We start from the raw sequence: 24,977 nt of genomic DNA on the forward strand, positions 1-24,977 counted from the left end.
ATTTATTTATTATTTATTCTTATAATTTGATTATTATTTTATTTTTATATTTATACAATTTTGTGATTATTAACAAATTGCTTAATAACGTGTAAACAATATTAAATGAGTGGAACAAGAACCTGATTAAATAAATACAAAGTTACATTTAATCGGAATTTAATTGTGATTGTTGTTGTTGTTGTTGTTGTTGTTGTTGTTGTTAAAACATTACATTTAAAATGCTTAGGTTTTCAAGTTGTATCAAGTCAAAGGAGTTTGTATTTCACTCAGCATGTGATTCAATAATCTATTCTTCAAAATGATAGTATTTGGAATATCTTCAACTCATTTAACAGACGGTTACATTATATATATATATATATGTTATTTTACGAGACATCACATGCAGCATGCAGCCAGACAGGAAGTCACTCACTTCTAGCCCTTGCTGCTCCAACAGGGAGGAAGGAGAGGAGAAGGAGAGCAGAGGGAGATAAAGATATAAGGTGGGTTGAACTCACACAGAGAGAGAACACACAACTAAAGAATATTTTTGAGTTTCTTACATTTTTGTTTTGTGATATACACAGAGGTGTGAAGTAACTAAGTACTGTACTTAACAATTTTGAGGTACTTGTACTTTACTTGAGTATTTCTATTTTTTGCTACTTTGTACTTCTACTACAATTCAGTCCAATCTGCAGAATCACTACTTTCACTTTTGGTATTTTGATGAGAATACTTTTCTACTTTTACTTGAGGAACATTTTGAATTCAGGACTTTTACTGTAACAGAGTATTCCTACACTCTAGTACTTCTACTTTTACTCAAGTACAAGATCTGAGTACTTCTACTTTTACTCAAGTACAAGATCTGAGTACTTCTACTTTTACTCAAGTACAAGACCTGAGTACTTCTACTTTTACTCAAGTACAAGATCTGAGTACTTCTACTTTTACTCAAGTACAAGATCTGAGTACTTTTACTTTTACTCAAGTACAAGACCTGAGTACTTCTACTTTTACTCAAGTACAAGATCTGAGTACTTTTACTTTTACTCAAGTACAAGATCTGTGTACTTCTACTTTTACTCAAGTACAAGATCTGAGTACTTTTACTTTTACTCAAGTACAAGATCTGAGTACTTCTACTTTTACTCAAGTACAAGACCTGAGTACTTCTACTTTTACTCAAGTAAAAGATCTGTGTACTTTTACTTTTACTCAAGTACAAGATCTGTGTACTTCTACTTTTACTCAAGTACAAGATCTGAGTACTTTTAATTTTACTCAAGTACAAGACCTGAGTACTTCTACTTTTACTCAAGTACTAGATCTGAGTACTTCTACTTGTAATCAACTACTTTTCTATATAATACAATAAAAATAAATCTTGAAAATGTTTGTTTTGTGTGATATGTAAAGCTAAATCATGATCATGTAAGCTAAAAAAAAGATGTGTTCAGAGGGGAGTTTAACAAACAGCATGAGATACAAAGAGCCTGAAACGTCCCTTTAAATTATAATCCTCACTTTAGCTTCCCCTGGGAAGCTCAGGCACTCAGCACACACAGAGATACCTGTAAGAACAGCTGTGTGTGTGTGTGTGTGTGTGTGTGTGTGTGTGTGTGTGTGTGTGTGTGTGTGTGTGTGTGTGTGTGTGTGTGTGTGTGTGTGTGTGTGTGTGTGTGTGTGTGTGTGTAGCCGCTCACCTCCGCCTGTAGACTCTCCAGTCGGGTCGTGTGCTCGCTGCTGGACAGGCTCTGCTCCCTGAAGTCATCCCGTAAAGAGTTCACCTGAGTGGACAGCTGCCTCTCCACCTCTGTAGCCTACACACACACACACACACACACACACACACACACACACACACACACACACACACACACACACACACACACACACACACACACACACACACACACACACACACACACACACACACACACACACACTCACACACACACACACACACACACACACACACACACACACACACACACACACACACACAGAGAGAGAGAGAGAGAGAAATGTTTGCCTTGATTGTCAGTAAATACTTTAACCTGCACATTACATCAAGTCATTCAGAACACATGCCTTAAACACGTGTATCATGAGTGTGATTTAGTTTATACAGAAGCATTGTAAATGTAAAATGCATGCATGCTCAGTGATGCACAGCGTATACAGAAATGCATACACAGAAATATCTGTGCAAATACATAAACAGCAGCAGGTGTCGACGTGTTAATGTATGTGAGAATATTTGTATTTATTTGTTGGCATGCACGCTTTAAAACCTCTATTTAAGGCAGGCATTGTGTTGCAGTTTTGCTGCTTTTCAACATAAAAAAAACTGAGATGTTTAATCGTATTCTGCTGTTTCCGTACAGATTTTGTAATTTATTATATTGATGTGGTCTATAACATACAACAACAGTACCAAAGTGATGGTACACCGTACATGGCATGGCTGAAGTTAAAAGAATATTGCGAGGAAACACCAAAATCCTTAAAAAATCAATGCAGCTTGAAATGCAGCCTCTAGGGGGCAACACACACTGCTGCCGTGTGTGTGTGTGTGTGTGTGTGTGTGTGTGTGTGTGTGTGTGTGTATGCGTGTGTGTGTGGGTGTGGGTGTGTATGTGTGTGTGTGTGTGTGTGTGTGTGTGTGTGTGTGTGTGTGTGTGTGAGTGTGTGTGTGTGTGTGAAGCAGCTGCAGTGTAGAGTAACACATCTGACCCACTGGCACAGTATTGTGACAGATGTACATCCTGTGGTCTGGTGTGCAGATTCTCTCCTAATCTGAACATCAATCAGATCCAGGATCAGATTTATCATCATGACGGACCAACAGAGTAACATCAGACTGCTGAGAAAACCCAGAGCAGCAGAGAGACAAATATTTACGCAACGTGACAGGATGCTACAGGGTAGGACACATCAGTGACCTTTTGAATTCACTCAAATCCAACAAAGAAGCAACTGTAGATATGGCTACTGACAACGGTGATGGAGAGGTGTGTTACAACGTTACAAAACATTTCAATTCGGAGAAACGTGCTGCAGCTTCAGAAACAACGCAGATATAAAAACACAAATGTTCCAAAAACACACGAAGAAACATCTTCAGCAACTTGACAACACATGCAGCTTTTAGAGAACATTCAGCAACTTGAGGAGACATGTGCAGCGTTTACTAACAGCTGCAGAAAACAAACGCTGCAAATACAAAACGCTGCAAGAAGCTCAAATACAACGGAGACCAGGGGACACTAAAGAGTGACACACACAGCTGGGAGACCAGGGGACACTAAAGAGTGACGCACACAGCTGGGAGACCAGGGGACACTAAAAAGTGACGCACACAGCTGGGAGACCAGGGGACACTAAAGAGTGACGCACACAGCTGGGAGATCAGGGGACACTAAAAAGTGACGCACATAGCTGGGAGACCAGGGGACACTAAAGAGTGACGCACACGGCTGGGAGACCAGGGGACACTAAAGAGTGACGCACACAGCTGGGAGACCAGGGGACACTAAAGAGTGACGCACACAGCTGGGAGACCAGGGGACACTAAAGAGTGACGCACACAGCTGGGAGACCAGGGGACACTAAAAAGTGACACACACAGCTGGGACGGAGCGCTTGGTGACGTTCAGGACGTAAAAAAACGTTACTCTGATTTAAAGCCGTAACATGCCACGCCCGGACCATAGGGCCTGGACTGGAGTAGAGGCTGATATTAGCTCCTCTAAATCCTGAACCACTTCAGCATCTGTATTTGTTTTTTTTAATCAGCAATGAAAGAGGAGAAGTTGTTTAAAATCTACCAAGTAAGCTCATGAAAAGCTTCCCATACAACAGTTTGATTCTATTATAGTGTAACATGAGTTCATACCGTGTGTAACCCTGTTTCCTCACTGCGTCACTATTCTCTCCTAAATGCCTGCAGGTGCTTCCCCTGTGTTTTTAAAGCTACCCAAAAAAAAAAGAACGACCTGTATCCCAAGAGCACGTTCCTATGGTAACAGCAACAGAGAGACTCTTATCAATGTGCATGTCATACGTAGTCATAGCAACCAGGGAGACGTCGTGATTGGTCGGAGCTGCAGCAGGGGGTGTCGGAGCTTCTGGTGTTTTCCCTTTAGTCGCTGAGCGATGCTCGTCTAGACTTCAAAGGAGAGCAGGAGACTAACAGCATTACATAACAAGCACTGAGAGGGACAGCCAATCAGAGGGCGGGAACAGGAAGAGCCAATCAGAACGCAGGGAACAGGAAGAGCCAGTCAGAGGGCAGGGACAGGAAGAGCCAATCAGAGGGTGGGAACAGGAAGAGCCAATCAGAGAGCAGGGAGAGCAAGAACCAGTCAGAGAACAGAAATAGCAAGAGCCAATAAGAGAGCAGGAACAACAATAGCCAACCAGAGAGCAGGGACCATAATTGCCAATAAGAGGGCAGGGACCGTAAGAGCTAATCAGAGCAATGGAAGAGCCAATCAGAGAGCAGGGACAACAATAGCCAATCAGAGAGCAGGGAAAAGAATAACCAATCAGAGAGCAGCAGACACCTGAAGGATCATGGGAGGTTATGTGCTCCAATACACATACTGCCATACTGTAGTATTTAGTATGTACCAATAATACAGTATATTTAAAATATAAAAGTGTAGTATGTACTGACATAAAAAATATATTTAAATATTTACTTTTTAAAAGTTTGGTTTGTACCAATAATACACTACATTTAGAAGTTATTATAATTAAAACAATAACATTAATCATATTTTTTGGTGTTTTTTTAATGTAAAATGTCCCTATTTATTTTAAATTCTTTTTTGTTGTTGTTTTTGGTGCAAATGGCAACAAGCACAAACAAAATGATGCGCTAAACTTTCCCAATTTGGCTCAATTCAAGAAAAAGGTGATACAAAAACGTTCGCCAACACCTCTTGTTGTTAAAAGTTTACAAATGACAGAATGACTCCAGGTCTTTATCCGTATTCCAGCGTTTCATTAGAGTTGATTTGAGCCATAAATCAGAGCTGCAGGTAACGAGATCACAGGAAGGTCACCCTCTGATCTCATTACCTGTTCTCTCTTTGAACACTCCGGGTGTGTTTCATATATATTAAAGAGTTATCAGACGGGGGGGGGGTTAGGGGATCTGTGACACCCCCATGCCATTATCAGAACTGCTTATAAGACCTTTATTTCCAGATAAATAAATACAACATTTTAAAGTTTAATCTTTATAACAAAACATATATATTTATATGACCATAAAACGTTTCAGGCTCCAGTACATCCAGAACTCAGCTGCCAGGGTTCTCACACGCACCAAGCCCTGGCAGCACATCACCCCCACTCTCTTCAACCTCCATTGGCTCCCGGTCAAGTCCCGCATCACCTACAAACTCCTCCTCGTCACCTACAAGTCCCTCCGTGTCCTCTCCCCTTAGTCCCTCACAGATCTCCTCCACCCTTACATCCCGTCCCGCAACCTTCGATCCTCAGACTCCGGCCTGCTCTCCGTTCTCCATTCACGCCTCCGCACCTTCGGGGTCCGTGCCTTCAGTGTCGCTGACCCCCCCCACCCTCTGGAACTCCCCCCCTGCTGATGTTATTTAATGTCCACAATTGTTGTTAACCTCTGGTAGGTGACTTGACACACACACAAACAACACACACAGAAACAACACACACAGAAACAACACACAGAAACACACACACACACACACTCACACACACACACACACAAAACACACACACACACACACACACACACACACACACACACACACACACACACACACACACACACACACACACTTATGCATATGGTGAGGACGGATTACAGCTAATCCCGTCAGATCTGTATCTCCCTGAGTGACCTCACTTCCTGTGCAAAGACCTGACTCAAGGTCACCCTCTGCAGCCAATTAAAGACTCTGACGATTATTAAATTGATAGGGGGGGGGGGGCATTGTTCCTTTAAATATAATCCATGGCTGCTTTACTTGAAGTGATATACATGAAGAACAAAGAAGTATTCATGAATTCATAAATGCATTGAAATGCTAATTTAAGATATTGATTAATTAATAAATTGTTTTTTAAGATGGATAAATGTTTATAGTTGGTAGATTTTAAATCATTCATGCATCTAAGACTGTTATTTAAATATAAATAAGGATTTAACTCAACTTAATGTAGGGCTTCAACATGCAGACACAAATTATTTGATATAGATAATATATTTAAGAAAGGAAAGAAAGAAGACATGTGAAAAAACTGTATAAAATGATATTAAAATAAAAATAAAAGAGAGGTAGAGAAGCATAACATTACATGATTAAATATGAGGTAAATAAGACAGAAATTAGAGAGAAATAAGAATAACATTAGCCATAAATATTGATTAAATATGAGAAAAATAGGAATGAAAAAACAGAGAAAGACGAATAAAGTAGGAGATAAAGAAATGTAGACTAAGGATACGATACTGTGAGAAAGAAAGCAGGATATAATGAAATAAATGAGAATAGGTGAGCTCAGGTATTTTCTCTCTCACATCTGGATCAATTAAGTGAATTAAATCTCATAATTTCTCAAAGACCGTAGATAATACGCTCCCTCCTGAAACAAAATACTGCAGGTTCAGGAAAAACATCTTCTTCGATTCCCACACCCAGGTTTAATTACATTACACGCAGTTTAATTATTCTAAGTGCCGGATTTAATCTGATCAAGAAGAGACGGGGAGCTGGGGTTAAATCCTCCTCCTGCCTGAACACAGGACATGTACACAAGGACGGGTGTTAAGTGGACACTTGAGGTACTTGTACTTTAATTATTTTAGTGCTACCTTATAATTCTACTGCACCAACATTCAAAGGGACATTTTTACTCCAATACACAAATCCTACAGCTTTTACATCTTTGACTTAAATGGGCCCTATTCTCCTCATTTCCAGGTGTATGTCAGTATGTAGTGTCTCTACTTTAAAGAGTCCTCTCCTGCTGATGTTCAGGTGTATATCAGTATGTAGTGTCTCTACTTTAAAGAGTCCTCTCCTGCTGATGTTCAGGTGTATGTCAGTATGTAGTGTCTCTACTTTAAAGAGTCCTCTCCTGCTGATGTTCAGGTGTATGTCAGTATGTAGTGTCTCTACTTTAAAGAGTCCTCTCCTGCTGATGTACAGGTGTATGTCAGTATGTAGTGTCTCTACTTTAAAGAGTCCTCTCCTGCTGATGTTCAGGTGTATATCAGTATGTAGTGTATCTACTTTAAAGAGTCCTCTCCTGCTGATGTTCAGGTGTATATCAGTATGTAGTGTCTCTACTTTAAAGAGTCCTCTCCTGCTGATGTTCAGCTGTATATCAGTATGTAGTGTCTCTACTTTAAAGAGTCCTCTCCTGCTGATGTTCAGGTGTATATCAGTATGTAGTGTATCTACTTTAAAGAGTCCTCTCCTGCTGATGTTCAGGTGTATATCAGTATGTAGTGTCTCTACTTTAAAGAGTCCTCTCCTGCTGATGTTCAGGTGTATATCAGTATGTAGTGTCTCTACTTTAAAGAGTCCTCTCCTGCTGATGTTCAGGTGTATATCAGTATGTAGTGTCTCTACTTTAAAGAGTCCTCTCCTGCTGATGTTCAGGTGTATATCAGTATGTAGTGTCTCTACTTTAAAGAGTCCTCTCCTGCTGATGTTCAGGTGTATATCAGTATGTAGTGTCTCTACTTTAAAGAGTCCTCTCCTGCTGATGTTCAGGTGTATATCAGTATGTAGTGTCTCTACTTTAAAGAAGAAATTCCCAGTATCTTTTTGAGGAAGGAACCAGAGAGATGCTGCCTTCAGGGTTGCACTACAAAAACACGTCATCCCTGCAGCATTACTCTGGGCTTTGAGTCACCGTGTCACATGGTCTTAATGCTGCTTTAAGCAACCTTGCACCGTGTGTGTGTGTGTGTGTGTGTGTGTGTGTGTGTGTCATCTTCCTTCAGCCTGCCTCTCTTAACTCCACTGAACTGTGTTGACTCATCAATATTAAAGTAGACTTTCAGGGTTTTTATGTTGAATAATGCAGAATGATCAGACGGCACACTAATGCAACAGCACTGTGCATATTGGCAGGTAATTTGAGTGCAGGTATTGTGAAAGGCAGAGCAGAAAATGTCCAGATAGTCAATCCTAAATACATAACGCAGCGCTCAGGGCTGGCAGAGGGACTCGAGGCTGTACTGAGAAACTCAGATTGGGCTAAAGAGGCTAAAAGTGCTAGCGTCTGTAGCTACAGATGATTACTCCCTGGACAGAAGCTCAGCTAAACACCTCAGTGTGATCTAATACAGTGGTTCTCAATTGGTGGGTCGTGACCCAAAAGTGGGTCGCGGACCCGTATCGAGTGGGTCGCAGATGTGTGAGTGAAGAAAAAAAAGAATCTTTTTTTTGTGGAAAAAAGTCAAACTTTATTTTGAAGGCCCGATTTTCTAACGCTGTGCATGCAGTAGGCGTTGGACTGGAAGTGCCGGAGACCATAAACGTTTTTGAAAACTTCTGTCACGTAGTGATCATCTTCTCAATAAAACATCTTTGCTGATGTTTTTTCGAGTCTTCTGGCCAATCAGAATCAAGATTGTGCCGGAAGTCCCCACGGAGAATAACTTTGCAGTAGGGCTGCAACAAACGACTAATTTGATAATCGATTAATCTATCGATTAATGAAACGATTAATCGATTATTCAGATCGTTAAGGTTTTAACTGTATTACTACTTATATCGATACTGCTTATGGATCCGGTCCTTTTAACGATAGTATTAACGGTTCTTTTGACAAGAAATAAGGTAAACTAACTAAACAAATTGTGAACAAAACTAACATTGCTTTTTATTTTAATTAAATGCATAATATTTCACATCAAAAGAAACAACAATGTTTTAACTAATCATATTAAATAATGTGATGACAGAACTGTAAACAGAATAGCTGAAACTTTAACAAAATAACTCAGTTACCTCTAATCATTAACCTATGTTTTTATAACTGAGTTAACTCTGTGTGTTGCTGCTAGCATACATAACACCTGACGTGGAAACCTTACTCGTGGACGGGGTTACAGAGCTGCTAGAAAGACAGTCGAACCCGGTGCATTCCTCCGTCTGAATGTGGTGCACTTTTGCTAAATGTTTAGACAAATTGCCCGTTTTACCACCCTTATATGATAAACTTTTATTGCACTTTTGGAACGAGCATTGTCCACATCGAGACGGCTAAAGTTTAACCACACCTCGGAGCGCGTTCTCTTCGCCATCTCCTGCGTGTGTGTGTAAACTGCCCCGCCCCCTCGCATGCAGGCGGGGGAGAGATCTCTTGTCTGAATTGGGAAGATCGAAAATACATTATAGACGCATTTGGCGACACTAAGACTGCGATATAATGTTTATGTAGCAATAATACATATGACATATGTTTTAAATGTCTCCTGTACCGATAAAAAGAGCGATAAAGTTGGAGCTTAACGGGGTGTTGAACACATGTGATGACGTCACCAACGAATCGACGACTGAATTAGTTGCCAACTAATTTGGTAATCGATTTTAATCGATTAAGTCGATTAGTTGTTGCACCCCTACTTTGCAGTAGAACTCTTCTTTATACACCCATGGGTACAACTTCAGATAAAAATGAACACATAATGAAATATGACCCCCGGTTTGATGATTGACAGGTCACAGAACAATGGGAGCTATACCCTACCCACAATGCACACAGACAAGTTCAGCTGTCAGAACAAAGTGAAATGAATGGCAGTAAATATTAATAATATGTCGGGTAGTAATATATATATATATATTTTTCTTCTCAGAGTTTATATGTTAGTATTTCCAAAAAATCTCCTGGGGGAGAATCCCCCCAGACCCCCCAGCTGGGGTTGGGTTTTCAGCATGTGTGCCTTTTTATGTTATACAGTTCAGCTTTGATTCCATCATCTCATTAAACCTTATTTAAAAGCATTCTTTAGTGAAGGGATATAATGGATATATGCACTGTACTTCACTTTAATTAATATATGCTGAAAAGCGTATATATTACTGCACGATATTTTGTTGAATAGATTTGAGTGGTTCAAATTTTGGGTCGCGATTTATTGCCAAAGGAAAAGGTGGGTCCCGAGGCCTGACCAGTTGAGAACCACTGATCTAATACACACCAAGATACTGTATAGATGTTGGCTTATTTAAATCAATGTGTAAAATAAAGTTTAAGTATTACATTTAAAAGCAGCCTATGCAGAAAGTGCTTTAAAAAAAATCAACCTCACTTTTGTTAATTTTAAATTGTAAATGCCATAACAACACGTAAATAGTTAACGTATCGTAATTAATTTAAATGATATATATAAACAAGGCAACAGGAAGTGCTAAAATGTTGACTAATTTTGGAGTCATTCCTGCAGCATCTTTTAAAGTCTTCCATACAGAAATGGGCCTGACCTTCCTGTATGCCACACACGCACGCACGCACGCACGCACGCACGCACGCACGCACGCACGCACGCACGCACGCACGCACGCACGCACGCACGCACGCACGCACGCACGCACACACACACACACACACACACACACACACACACACACACACACACACACACACACACACACACACACACACACACACACACACACACACACACACACACACACACACACACACACACACACACACACACACACACACACACACACACACACACACACACACACACACACACACACACACACACACACACACACACACACTCGCTCTCTCTCACCCTAGTGAGTTGCTCCAGCAGCCGGTGGTTCTGATTGGACAGCTCTCTGATGGCCGTGGTCTTGTCCCTCTCGGCCTCCCTCAGCTGCAGCTGGTTCTGATCCAGTTCTCCCTGCAGCTGCTGCACGTCGGCCTCCAGCTCGGCCACGCCGCCCTCCCACTCGCCCTCCTGACGCTCCAGACGCCGGCGCAGCTCGTGCTTCTCCTGCTCCAAGTGCTGCATGAAGACAACGGGAGAAAAGGTGTATGATTAAACCTTTTATTGATTTACAGCAGGGGTGTCCAAACTTTTTTCACTTTTTTCCAAATGTAATTGACTGAATTTCTTTGAAAAGTGGTTTTATTAACAAATGAATACTACTGTGCGATATATGTTTACATTTATATTTTTTAAATACAATATAAGAAAAGCACAAGTTTCATTCGTGGGCCGTACTCCGTTATACTTTTAGAATTTCTGAGGGCCGATTCAAAATGGCCCGCAGACCGCATTTGGCCCCCGGGCAGCAGTTTGGACACCCCTGATTTACAGTTTTTACCTAATTCTACAGAAACACGCTCCAATAAAATCTTTAAAGACGTCAGATAATGCTTTTTGGGTTTTCCCTTTCCTCTCGTTTGTTAGGACCAGAAATGCTTCCATTGGACTCCTTTGTTTACTTCCTGAACTTAGTGACATCTCTTGTGAACTAATGCACTCCTATTGGCTAGCGCTCCAACACATTGTACGTGTGGCTAAGGGGCGGGACATCTCTAAGCGGTTGACCAATCACAAAAGAGCCGGCCAGCTAACCAATTAGAGCAGACTGGGCTCTGGTTTAAGACAGAGGGTGAAAAGAGGTGCTGCAGCACAGACAGTATGAGAAGATTAAAGAGCTTTTTGAACATTAAAGCATGGAGACATGTAGAGACACTACATACTGATATACACATGAACATCAGCAGGAGAGGACTCTTTAAAGTAGAGACACTACATACTGATATACACCTGAACATCAGCGGGAGAGGACTCTTTAAAGTAGAGACACTACATACTGATATACACCTGAACATCAGCAGGAGAGGACTCTTTAAAGTAGAGACACTACATACTGATATACACCTGAACATCAGCAGGAGAGGACTCTTTAAAGTAGAGACACTACATATTGATATACACCTGAACATCAGCAGGAGAGGACTCTTTAAAGTAGAGACACTACATACTGATATACACCTGAACATCAGCAGGAGAGGACTCTTTAAAGTAGAGACACTACATACTGATATACACCTGAACATCAGCAGGAGAGGACTCTTTAAAGTAGAGACACTACATACTGATATACACCTGAACATCAGCAGGAGAGGACTCTTTAAAGTAGAGACACTACATACTGATATACACCTGAGCATCAGCAGGAGAGGACTCTTTAAAGTAGAGACACTACATACTGATATACACCTGAACATCAGCAGGAGAGGACTCTTTAAAGTAGAGACACTACATACTGATATACACCTGAACATCAGCAGGAGAGGACTCTTTAAAGTAGAGACACTACATACTGATATACACCTGAACATCAGCGGGAGAGGACTCTTTAAAGTAGAGACACTACATACTGATATACACCTGAACATCAGCAGGAGAGGACTCTTTAAAGTAGAGACACTACATACTGATATACACCTGAACATCAGCAGGAGAGGACTCTTTAAAGTAGAGACACTACATATTGATATACACCTGAACATCAGCAGGAGAGGACTCTTTAAAGTAGAGACACTACATACTGATATACACCTGAACATCAGCAGGAGAGGACTCTTTAAAGTAGAGACACTACATACTGATATACACCTGAACATCAGCAGGAGAGGACTCTTTAAAGTAGAGACACTACATACTGATATACACCTGAACATCAGCAGGAGAGGACTCTTTAAAGTAGAGACACTACATACTGATATACACCTGAGCATCAGCAGGAGAGGACTCTTTAAAGTAGAGACACTACATACTGATATACACCTGAACATCAGCAGGAGAGGACTCTTTAAAGTAGAGACACTACATACTGATATACACCTGAACATCAGCAGGAGAGGACTCTTTAAAGTAGAGACACTACATACTGATATACACCTGAACATCAGCAGGAGAGGACTCTTTAAAGTAGAGACACTACATACTGAGTGACGGTTAAAATATTAGGATGCTTCTTTCTTTTATCTACAGATGATACAAAGTGGACAGCTGCACAGAGGGAGGTTGGTGTGTTTCTGGTTAAACCCTGAAGCATCTGCGTGGCCAACACAGCACTTTATTATAACCATCATTAAAGGAAGTGTTAATTGATCATTCATTAAACTGTAGTCATTAGTACTTTGACTGTAAACAAACAATGACATGTTATAATTGGTCATTTTAACCCCTCTGTTAATGTGTAATTGTGTGGTTACCTCCTATAAACATGATCTTAAAGACTATCGGTAATAAACACTTTGTAAAAGATCTAGAAAGCGGATACTTTACCACAAATTAATTATGGATTTTTCGTCCTGTAAATAATTTATAGATGATTTTAAAAATAAATTGGCGATTATTAACAAACACTAAATAAAGTGTATACAACATTAAAATATAATGTAATCAGAATAAACATTTGATTGTCTCTCAGCTTGTGCAAAAATAATTATAATAATAATAATAATTAAGAGAAAACACATTAAACTTATTATAAAATATCCATTTACTATTGATTATTGATACTTGTTTTTATATGTTTCTAGTCTGAATGCATCCAAACACTCACAAACCACAGTGAGAGCATCAATAGCACCAATAAGAGGAGTTGGATATTAGATTTGATATTAAGAGGCAGATTAATATTCCTGCAGCAGGAGGATGGATCACAGAGTGAGCAGATGTATCCTGCAGACTCAGGATTAGTCTTTGTGTCTTTCTCACGCCACGTGTTGCTGTGTGTGAAGGATTTTTAAAAACAACAACAAAAGCTGTACTGCATTCATTGTTCTGTACACACACAGGGGCGGCATGTAACTAAGTACTGTACTAAGTGCACATTTGAGATACTTATTTACTTCTACTCTGGTACAATTCAAAGGGAGATATTGTACTGTTTCCTTTGGAACACTTGTCCATGCTTTAATCTTCAGTAGACTGGACTACTGTAATGATGTCTTTCCAGGTGTCACTGAAGCATCTATTAGAAAGCTGCATTAGCAAACTCCGATTAGGAAACGCTGCTGCTCGAGTCCTCTCTGACACGAAGAAAGTGGATCACTCCAGTTCTCAGGTCTTTACACCGGCTTCCTGTCCGTCAGAGACTTAAGCATTGAATGGGGAGGCGTGTGGCGCAGTGGGTTGTGCCTTGGTGTTGGGATCAGATGCTCACAGGTTCAAACCCCACTGCAGTCAGCATTTCGTTGTGTCCCTGAGACACTTCACCCCAAATTGCTCCTGTGGGGATTGTCCACAGTATTGAGTATGCAAGTTGCTTTGGATAAAAGCGTCTAACAAGTAAAGGCCCACATACACCGGCCAGTCACCTGAGAAGTCGCCGACGCCGACACCGACTGTTGCGTCGCCGGACTCTCCTGCGTATTTGCCGACTTCGCGCACTGGAACACACCGCAAATCCGAGCCGAGCACGTATGAACTGCGTATGCGTGAGTGGCAATAACTCTCCTTACCAGCAGGCGGCGGTAGTGTGTATTCATCATTCAAAAGAGGCAACAACCGGAAGACAGAGAAGAAGAACAAACTCCGTGATATAAACAAACAACAAATAGCGTTTTTCTTTCCATTTTCACTCTCTTCCATCGAAAACATGAACGAACAGGAGCTCTATAAACCGATGAGGTGAAATAGCCGTCCGTGTGTGTTCCATCTTCCATTTTAAATCATTTGTTTACCTCCCTCACTTCCGTTAACGCTTCTCATGCACTGATTCGCTAGCTGAACAGCCAATCGGTGTTATCCCTTTGTCCGACTTCCGGTGGTGTTCCCGGCGAGAAAAGGCGTCAGGTCGGCAGAAAAGACCCGACGGTGCGGCGAACACCACTCCGAATAGGGCGTGCCCACGCTCATGTTCGGCCCGACTCCCATTTACTGCCGATTTCGGGCCGGTGTATCTGTGCCTTTACATGTAATGTAATGAATGGTTTAGGGCCAAAATACATTTCCAATCACGTGCTAAATAAAGGTGATAGTCTGTGGAATGACTGTACTGATGCACTGAAATATTGTACAAGTCCATCTAAACTGAAAGTATTATTTAGGAGCCAAATCATGAATGGTTATGAACAGGACCTGTAAAATCCCATTTGTTATTTCTTGTAATTGTAAAAGTAATTTCTTTCAGATTTTTTCGCAAAAAACAAACAAACAATTTAACAAGACAAACACGTCGTTGATGACGATGACCTAATATTTTATTTATAAGGAAAATGTATGCTAGAGGGAGTAGGACCAGAAAAGATTTGTTTAAGCTTCTTCTTGCCCCTGTTGAACATGACAGAGACTATTTGAGAATTATTTTTATTTTTTTGTTTGTATTATTTATTTTTGTACTTTGTTATAATTATTATTATGAGTGAGAAAACAAAGAAAGAATATATATAATTATTATTGTTGTATGTTTTGTTTCTGACATGTTCAATAAATTGAAAAAAAAAAAAAATACTCTCCGGTCTTCCGATCTGCTTCCTGTCCCCACACTGGAGAAGTTCAGTTATTATGCTCCAAACATCTGGAACAAACTCCCAGAAACCTGCCGGTCCGCTGCAACTATGACTACTTTTGAATCCAGGCTGAAGACTTTTCTTTTTACCGCTGCTTTTAATTGAACTATCTCACACTGCACTGTAACTTCTATTCATGTATTTGATGCCTCAGTTATTCTCTATTGACTGTTTTTAAATGCCATTTTATAATGTGTTTATTTCTTAATGCTCTTAATTTCTTTCATTTTTGTAAAGCACTTTGAATTGCCTTGTGTTGAAAAGTGCTATAGAGATAACATCGTAACAGTGTTGTGTTTCTTGAGTGTTCTTATCATTTATTTTAGATTTCTCTGCACAGGGTACCGAGTACTACATTCATTATACTGTACTGTACTTGCTCAATACTTTTACTGCAATGACGTAAACTAGACCATTTATAAAAGAAGAGTTTAGTTGATTTACCTACTTACAAATCATAATGTTTTCATATATTTTAGGATGTTTTTAAAATCTATTTTTAAAACATTTAATGCGTATTTATTACATATTTTAATCGTTTTTACATAATTTTCTAATATTGTTTTTTTTAAATGTATCTATTAAATATTTCATTATTTTAAAGATATTTTTACTTATAGATTTTGTAGGATGTTTCTTTATAGTTTTTCTTGCATTGGGTACTTTTACGTTTAACACTTAAAGTACATTTTGCTGATCATACTTTATTACTTTTACTTAAGTTAATATTTTCAATGCAGGACTCTTACAGTACTTTTTATAGATTATCTGTACAGTGTGCTATAATTACAACTAAGTAAAGGATCTAAATACTTCCTCCACCTCTGGCTGCAGCTACTTTTAGCTAGGCAGTGGGTCACTGTAATGACAGAGACACTTTAGCAGCTAGTTCCCATCTTATAGCACATTTAATGCAATTAGAAAAGGAGCATCATGCTAGGTGTGGAGAAGCTTTTGTTGTGACCCTCTGGAGTTTGTTTACAGCTCAAACTTGACTCACGGATTCAGGCATTTTGAGGACATTCAAACATTCGTAACTTAGTTTACCTCTAATTTCTCGTTGAGATCTTTGTGCATTTTCTCATATTGCTTGGTCAAGTCTTGGTTTCTCTCCAGCAGTGCTTTGCCGAGTTTAGCAGCTAAAACCAAGTCTTTCTCCTTCTGACGGAACAGCGACAGCAGGTCTGCGTTTTGCCCCGGCGAAGGCGTCTCCTGGTCGGGTAACTCCTCCTGGTCGTCCCGGTCTCCTGTCAGCATGGCCAATTCCTCCTCGAGGGCCATACCGAGGCCTCCGGAGCCCGCGTGCCCCAGAGAGCGAGCCTGGAAACCGGGCTCGTGCGGTCCCGCCGCGCGGGGTTCCATGCAGTCGCTGTCCAGCTCCAGTGGTGCTGAAACCACGGTCTGCAGGGAGAAAGTGGACATTGGGAGGAGCCGAAAATCGGGATCTCACTCCGGATGAACCCCCCCTGCTCTGCCAGGGTTAGGCTGCCCGGACCGGCTGCTAATCGGCATTTCATCCATCATTCATGCAGTGGAGCTGGATCCAGATTATAAACTCGTCTCCTGTAGTTAAGCCGCGACTCAGAGGCTGTGATTGAATCCCAGCAGACAGCGCCTCCTCTGCGGGGAGCTGCTTGTTGTTACCCGGACTAAAATGTGTTTCTTTATCCCGGAATGAACCTCCTCGGTCGCTCAGGGTCAATCCCTCCTCGGGGTCCCGGGTCCCACATACTGATGATCGGCCTGTTACCACATTTGCTAAACAGATGAGCGCGACCCCGATGCTTCGTCGCTCTCACAACAGCTCTCTAGTCTCGGATGCGCAGTCCCGCCACGGCAGTGACGTCGGCTGCAACCTGTTAGAAGCGGGCAGCTCATTGGCTGAAAATGATAGCGCCATATTTTGGTGCTTCTCACACACATCTGTGACATCCGGTAAAGAGCACGTGAAGAGGTGATGTAGGAAGTGATGCAGCACCTCTCGTGAGGAACAGTGAAGCAGGGACAACCTGTTATAAAACCACTTGCATTACATTTACATAAAATAAGACATGTTCAAAGACAGTGGTTTAAGTACATTTACTGAAGTACTGTACTACCATTTTGAGGGACTTTTTTTTGCTACTTCATACTTCTACTCCACTAAATGTATGTAATACCTTTAGTTACTTCACAGATGTGGATGAATGATGTGAAATATAATCAAGTGTTAAATCAGACTTTAGTTCCACCTGGAGTAAATCCACAAGCTACCCTGCAGTATACAAAGTCATTCAAACTAGCTGCACCTTTACCAGCTTTGAGAACACTTTAATGATCAATCATTATAAAACATATCATATCTATTATTCTGAAATGGACCAATCTGCACAATGACTACTTTTACTGTCGCTATTTTCACTATATTTTGATGATAATACTTTTCTACTTTTACTTGAGGAACATTTTGAATGCAGGACTTTTACTAACAGAGTATTCCTACACTCTGGTACTTCTACTTTTACTCAAGTACAAGATCTGAGTACTTCTACTTTAACTCAAGTACAAGGTCTGAGTACTTCTACTTTTACTCAAGTACAAGATCTGAGTACTTCTACTTTTACTCAAGTACAGGATCTGAGTACTTCTACTTTTACTCAAGTACAGGATCTGAGTACTTCTACTTTTACTCAAGTACAAGATCTGAGTACTTCTACTTTTACTCAAGTACAAGATCTGAGTACTTCTTTTACTCAAGTACAAGATCTGAGTACTTCTACTTTTACTCAAGTACAAGATCTGAGTACTTCTACTTTTAGTCAAGTACAAGACCTGAGTACTTCTACTTTTACTCAAGTACCAGACCTGAGTACTTCTACTTTGACTCAAGTACAGGATCTGAGTACTTCTACGTTTACTCAAGTACAAGATCTGAGTACTTCTACTTTTACTCAAGTACAAGATCTGAGTACTTCTACTTTTACTCAAGTATAATATCTGAGTGCTTCTACTTTAACTCAAGTACAAGATCTGAGTACTTCTACTTTTACTCAATTACAGGATCTGAGTACTTCTACTTTTACTCAAGTACAAGACCTGAGTACTTCTACTTTTACTCAAGTACCAGATCTGAGTACTTCTACTTTTACTCAAGTACAATACCTGAGTACTTCTACTTTAACTCAAGTACAGGATCTGAGTACTTCTACTTTAACTCAAGTACAGGATCTGAGTACTTCTACTTTTACTCAAGTACAAGATCTGAGTACTTCTACTTTTACTCAAGTACAAGATCTGAGTACTTCTTTTACTCAAGTACAAGATCTGAGTACTTCTACTTTTACTCAAGTACAAGATCTGAGTACTTCTACTTTTAGTCAAGTACAAGACCTGAGTACTTCTACTTTTACTCAAGTACCAGACCTGAGTACTTCTACTTTGACTCAAGTACAGGATCTGAGTACTTCTACGTTTACTCAAGTACAAGATCTGAGTACTTCTACTTTTACTCAAGTACAAGATCTGAGTACTTCTACTTTTACTCAAGTATAATATCTGAGTGCTTCTACTTTAACTCAAGTACAAGATCTGAGTACTTCTACTTTTACTCAATTACAGGATCTGAGTACTTCTACTTTTACTCAAGTACAATACCTGAGTACTTCTACTTTAACTCAAGTACAGGATCTGAATACTTCTACTTTTACTCAATTACAGGATCTGAGTACTTCTCTTTCCTTTGTTTACCATCCGGATAGAGAGCCCTTATCTGCTCAGGTAAACGTTACTCCTCTTTATATTTTTATAGTAAATGGTTGTTTTCTGCTTTATTAATGTTTTTATTGTCGAATTGAGAACATGTAAGGTAATTAATTAGACCTGTAGTATGCTAGCTGGATAACCGTTAGTTGTAGTTATTTAACGGTTATCTCAAACGTTAGCAAGCTAATGTAATGCTAACCGTTAAGCTAGCTAGCACGAGTTGTAATTAAGATAAAAAGCACAGATGTACAAGTTGTTTATTTCCAGAGATGGAGCTGTGAGGATCCAGTATCTAGCCCTTAGAAGCTAAACATATTTAAATTACTATGATCAAATTGCCCATCAGGTAGCTGGATTTCACTCAATAAATGTTAGGAATGACAGGATCAAGACAAATCCATGAGTTGTATAAAAAAATATACTGTATCTTAGTTGCTAACAAGTTGCTAATGGATGTGTACTACTACCCAAACTACCTTTTAACTACTTTAAGAGAATAATTTAGCGTTGGTGCATATATTAAAGGCGACAATTACATTGAACAATGTAAAGTATTTTCTTATATTCGTTTATTTTCAATTTGGAGGTAGTATGATCTTGCCCTAAGAAGCTACTTGGGAGCTACACACTCATGCACCTGGGAAGCAACACCATTGTGGACTTCCAGCTTGTTCAGGTGTGATTCTCTTTCTGGGTGTTATCATTGTAGGCTGGCTGTTGATGCATGCTTCAGTGTATGTATGCCCTATTTCTTATTCACCAACAGAGCAATGAAGTAGGTGGTAGTTACCACATGGAATAGGAGGGACTCAAAATTCTGTCATAACAAAGTCTCATTTTATTTTGCTATTCTATAGGTTGTGTCCTGGTTGTGTCTAGCAGCCATGCATCACAATGAGAATGCTGACCGTGAGCAAGCCACAACAGCTGCAGGACAACATGTGTTCAAAGTGGCCTTTCCAAAATCAAAGAGGGGAGAATGTACCACAAAGCCTGTAAAGAAGGACCCTACATGCAGTAAGTTGTCAAATATTTTTGTTTTTATTACAAACTTAACTTACATTTTAAATGATTATAGCCACACTGAATTAAATGTACAATGAAAGTGTTACATGAAATAAAAAAAGTTAATTAAAATAATAAATGATTATATGAATGCTATGGTTTTCAGTGTACGTGGGTGAGCTGATGAGGCTGGTGTTTGAGGAAGTGTTCGAGGACCCAACACCCTTTGTGGAGGAGATGAACACAACCCCCATCCCAAAGGACCTGTCCACTCAATTTGACAGGCCCTCAAAGGAGGAAGTGGTTGCCCGCCATGTCTCCCGTTTTGCTCCTAACATATCATTCATATATTGAAAACCATGATTTGATTTTTCATCAAACACAGTAGTAGTTTATTACAGGTAAGAATAACTTACTCTTCGTCCGTTCTACGCCTCAAAGGTCCATCATCGAATCTGTACATGTTATGGAGGTTCTGCAGGGTATATGGGTTGAGACAGTTTGGCTCTAGTCCTGGGTGGTGTACCATGTCAAGTACTCATATGTTCTACTTGAGTAAAAGTAAAAGTACTCAGATCTGGAACTTGAGTAAAAGTACAAGTACTCAGGTCTTGTAGTTGAGTAGAAGTACTCAGATCTGGAACTTGAATAAAAGTAAAAGTACTCAGGTCTTGTAGTTGAGTAGAAGTACTCAGATCTGGAACTTGAGTAAAAGTACAAGTACTCAGATCTGGTACTTGAGTAAAAGTAAAAGTACTCAGGTCTTGTAGTTGCGTAGAAGTACTCAGATCTGGAACTTGAGTAAAAGTACAAGTACTCAGATCTGGTACTTGAGTAAAAGTAAAAGTACTCAGATCTTGTCGTTGAGTAAAAGTAGAAGTACTCAGATCTGGAACTTGAGTAAAAGTACAAGTACTCAGATCTTGTCGTTGAGTAAAAGTACAAGTACTCAGATCTGGAACTTGAGTAAAAGTACAAGTACTCAGGTCTTGTAGTTGAGTAGAAGTACTCAGATCTGGTACTTGAGTAAAAGTAGAAGTATTCATATGTTGTAGGCCTACTCGAGTCAAAGTAGAAGTTCCAGAGTGTAGAAAAGTATTAGCATCAAAAATATAGCCTACTTAAAGTACCAAAAGTAAAAGTACTCATTATCCAGATTCGCCCATCCCAGATCACAATGAAAAAATCTCTGTTGTTTTGTATTGGAAAATCTAAAAAAGATTCAAAAGCTTATGTCGCCAAATCAAAAAGCATTTTATTGCTAAACTAGATGAGTAGGACACACATTGTTATTCAAGAATCGTGGTAATTTTTCTATTTTCTATGAATATTGTCATTAATTTCAGTAGTTTTCTTTTGTTAAAGTCTTATTTCCTTTCTATAGTTTCCATATCATGTGACCCAGTGACTCCAAATGACAACTCACGGCAGGTAGGACAACCTCTTTCCAATAAGTTAAGTGTTTTTTAAATATTTTTTAAGAATACTTTTCTATTTAGTTTTTCAATAGAAAACTGCTGAATTTTCCAACATGTATACACATAATAAGCTAGACTCAAATAATGACCGACACAAAGTAATGAAAATAAATTAGACTTTTAAATAAAGAAACGGTTGATTTTTCATAACAATATTCATATAAAATAGGTTTAGAAATTGTAGTAAAAGGTGGGATATTGTAAGCACTCAACTCAAATACAAATGCAGTTGTTTTAGACATTTTAATGCTGACCTTAAGTAAAATAATAATGCAGTAATAATTTACTTTTACATTGTGATATTACTAAACCTTATCTGTATTCTGTTTTGTGGACTGCATTTCTTTTTGGGAACATGTTATGCATATATTTATGTGACAGAATCAAATTAGATTATTCATATTATCCAGAATTGCTAATTGTAATTTCTGTTTTTGGTCCATGGCAGCTGTACACATGACAGGATAAATGTCACACACTCAGCGGTTAGTAATGCTTCGTGTTCACAGGCCATCAGGCTGACATTCATCGGCTAAAGGCTAATTAGAAAAAAGCTTTGTGACTCATGTAGTTTATTCAAGTTGTTTATTTCAGTGTCTAGACCTTAGAAGTAAAATATTTAAATTACTATGGTCAAATTGCCCATCAGGTAGCTGGATTCCACTCAAGAAATGTTAGGGATTACAGGACTAAGACAAATCCATATGAGTTGTGTGGGGGAAACTTCTGAAGCAATGGAGAGTCAGGACTCAGAGAGACACGAGGAGAGCTGGAGCTTTGATGGCAAACACTGACGGTTTATTTGGAGTTTCGGCCGGAGAATTCACAAGACAAGTCACGGGCCACGGTCTGACCACACGGTAGAGATGCCACAATCAATTCTGAAGACCCCTCCAGGTTTTAACAAGTTCAGAGTGTAATAATCAACATTCTTCAATAGATAGACTAAACAGCTGAGGACACTGAATCACATTTGCTATCGCTTATGGCTCGAGGTCATCTACACCCAGAGAAGGATGTGTTCCAGGTGTCCCACAACAATAACTACCTCTGACTGAGAGCTGCCCGGTCACAAACTGGCAACATCAACAACTTGCCAGGGCAGCCCCTCCTTAAGGGAGATAACGGCTGCTCAAGGCTGGTCAGCTGCGTCAGAGGGCGAAAGGTAAACATGTAGGGCGAAATTATTCCCTGACAAGTTGTATAAAAACAAATACTGTTTCTTAGTTGCTAAAAAGTTGCTAATGGATGTGTGCTACTACCCAAACTACCTTTTAACTACTTTAAGAGAACAATTGAGCGTTGGTGCATAAATTAAAGGCGACAATAAGTATTTTCTTATATTCCTTTATTTTCAATATGGAGGTAGTGCGATCAAGTGTCTAGCTACTTTACATTCAAATATCCAGAGGTTCAAAGGCTTTATTGTGAAATGCACACTAGTTACAGATGTTCTTTTTTTTGCATCGAAGCCCCGACTCCTTCAACAATATAACATAGAATAAACTTCACATAACAATAAAAAAGAAATAAAAACTGTAATACATTATTGAAATTGACCTCATGGTGCGAGAACTTTTAGGAATAGGTGAATAATACATAGAGTACATTATAATAGAAAAAGATAACACAGAATATATACATTATACAGCAGAATAAATTCTCCGAGAGGCTAATTTGGGGTCTCCACACAAAAGAAAGGATGGATTAGAGTTGGGATTATGTTTAGCTAAGTGTGAGTTAAGGTGAAAGGTTAGAGGCTTAATATAAGGCTCCTTACATATTCAGCAATATGTATGTTCCCGTGTGTGTGTGTGTGTGTGTGTGTGTGTGTGTGTGTGTGTGTGTGTGTGTGTGTGTGTGTGTGTGTGTGTGTGGGTGTGTGTGTGATGAACGAGGACAGATGAGGTCAGGATATTGGGGGAGGGTCTTCTCCTCTGATGATTACAAACAAAGCCTCCTGAGCTGATGAAGCACAAAGGAAGTGGGTCACAGCTGCTGCTCTGTCCAAGGCTTCAGGGGGGGTCTATAGAAATGTAATTATTAGGGTAAACCCCATCTCGTTTTCAAGGGGGTCCCGACAAAAGCAACGTGTTACTGACATACATGAACGAAATAACAGAAAGCAAAGCATGACAAACAAGGACAAGCCACGTACAGTCTGTTACGTCAAAATCATGAAGTAATACATACTATCATTAGAATGTGATAGACGGCTGTGTCTCAGATCAGTTTCATCAATAACGAGCAGAGCAGCTGAAAGGGAGATGATAATGCTGAAACATACCCAATGATGACAGGGATCGAATAGCAGCAGGTAAAGTATTCCAGAGGCCTGTATACGAAGCCGGAATTTCGCTTAGCGAGCTAACTTCAGGGTAAACTCTGGGTTTCCTGTCTCCATGGTAACTTATGCTGAATGGCTAACCTGCTCCGGAGATGTTTAAAGTTTAACTTCTTCATATTTGTCTCATATTATAGTTCATTCAGGAAGTATGACGCTGCGCTGTCAGTACGTTTGTCCATGTTTGTGATTGGTCAAATTTTGCTAACCCCGCCCCTTTCATGTGAGCGCGTACTCAGCCGGACAGAGAAACCCTGGCTTGAGTTACCGAGTTGATAACCAGCGTCGTAGGACCGCTTAGCGAGCGCGTTTGTTTCGGGTTAGTTAAAGGTAGGGTATGTAAGAATGGAGAAACCAGCTCGAGTGCGCTAGAGTTTGAAAATACACAGCCTGAAAAAATCTGCCTCTTCCTTCAGACTTCCTCACAGAGCCCCTCCTCCAACACACACGAACGCGCACATGACCAATGAGGGCACGAGAGAAGTTTGTGCACAGATGGAAGGCTGACAGGCAGGTAGGCCATCCAGTTATTTTAGCCGGGCCGGCTCAGATGATTGGTCGTGCTTTTTACAGTACCACGGCTTCCACAGGTGATATTTTTATGTATTTATTGTCAAAGCATTTAATATATTCATTGCTATCGGGATGTTAAGAGCATTCAATGGAATATAACAAAAAGTGTTTCTGAAATAAATTACATACCCCACCTTCAAGCCAGATAACTCAAACATAGGGCGACAGTGGCTGCGAGAAGGTTGTGGGTTCGATCCCAGCCCATGCAGTCAACATGTCGATGTATCCTTGGGCAAGATGCTTAACCCTGAGTTGCTTCCGATGGCCAACGGTGTGTG

General features: G+C 39.9%; 1 protein-coding gene across 1 annotated transcript in view; it reads right to left on the reverse strand.

Moving 5' to 3' along the window:
* The window catches only part of bicdl1 (BICD family like cargo adaptor 1), a 35,586-nt gene extending 18,239 nt beyond the window's left edge, over nucleotides 1-17,347 (reverse strand). The window contains 4 exon segments of the mRNA XM_079689404.1: nucleotides 419-430; nucleotides 1,695-1,811; nucleotides 10,811-11,026; nucleotides 16,606-17,347. Of these exon segments, the coding sequence (XP_079545530.1) occupies nucleotides 419-430; nucleotides 1,695-1,811; nucleotides 10,811-11,026; nucleotides 16,606-16,980 (720 nt within the window). The 5' untranslated portion in view covers nucleotides 16,981-17,347.
* Between the last annotated feature and the right edge of the window lie 7,630 nt (nucleotides 17,348-24,977).

The sequence above is a fragment of the Notothenia rossii genome (genome assembly GCF_949606895.1).
Source record: "Notothenia rossii genome assembly, chromosome: 6".
NCBI classification, from domain to species: Eukaryota; Metazoa; Chordata; class Actinopteri; order Perciformes; family Nototheniidae; genus Notothenia; species Notothenia rossii.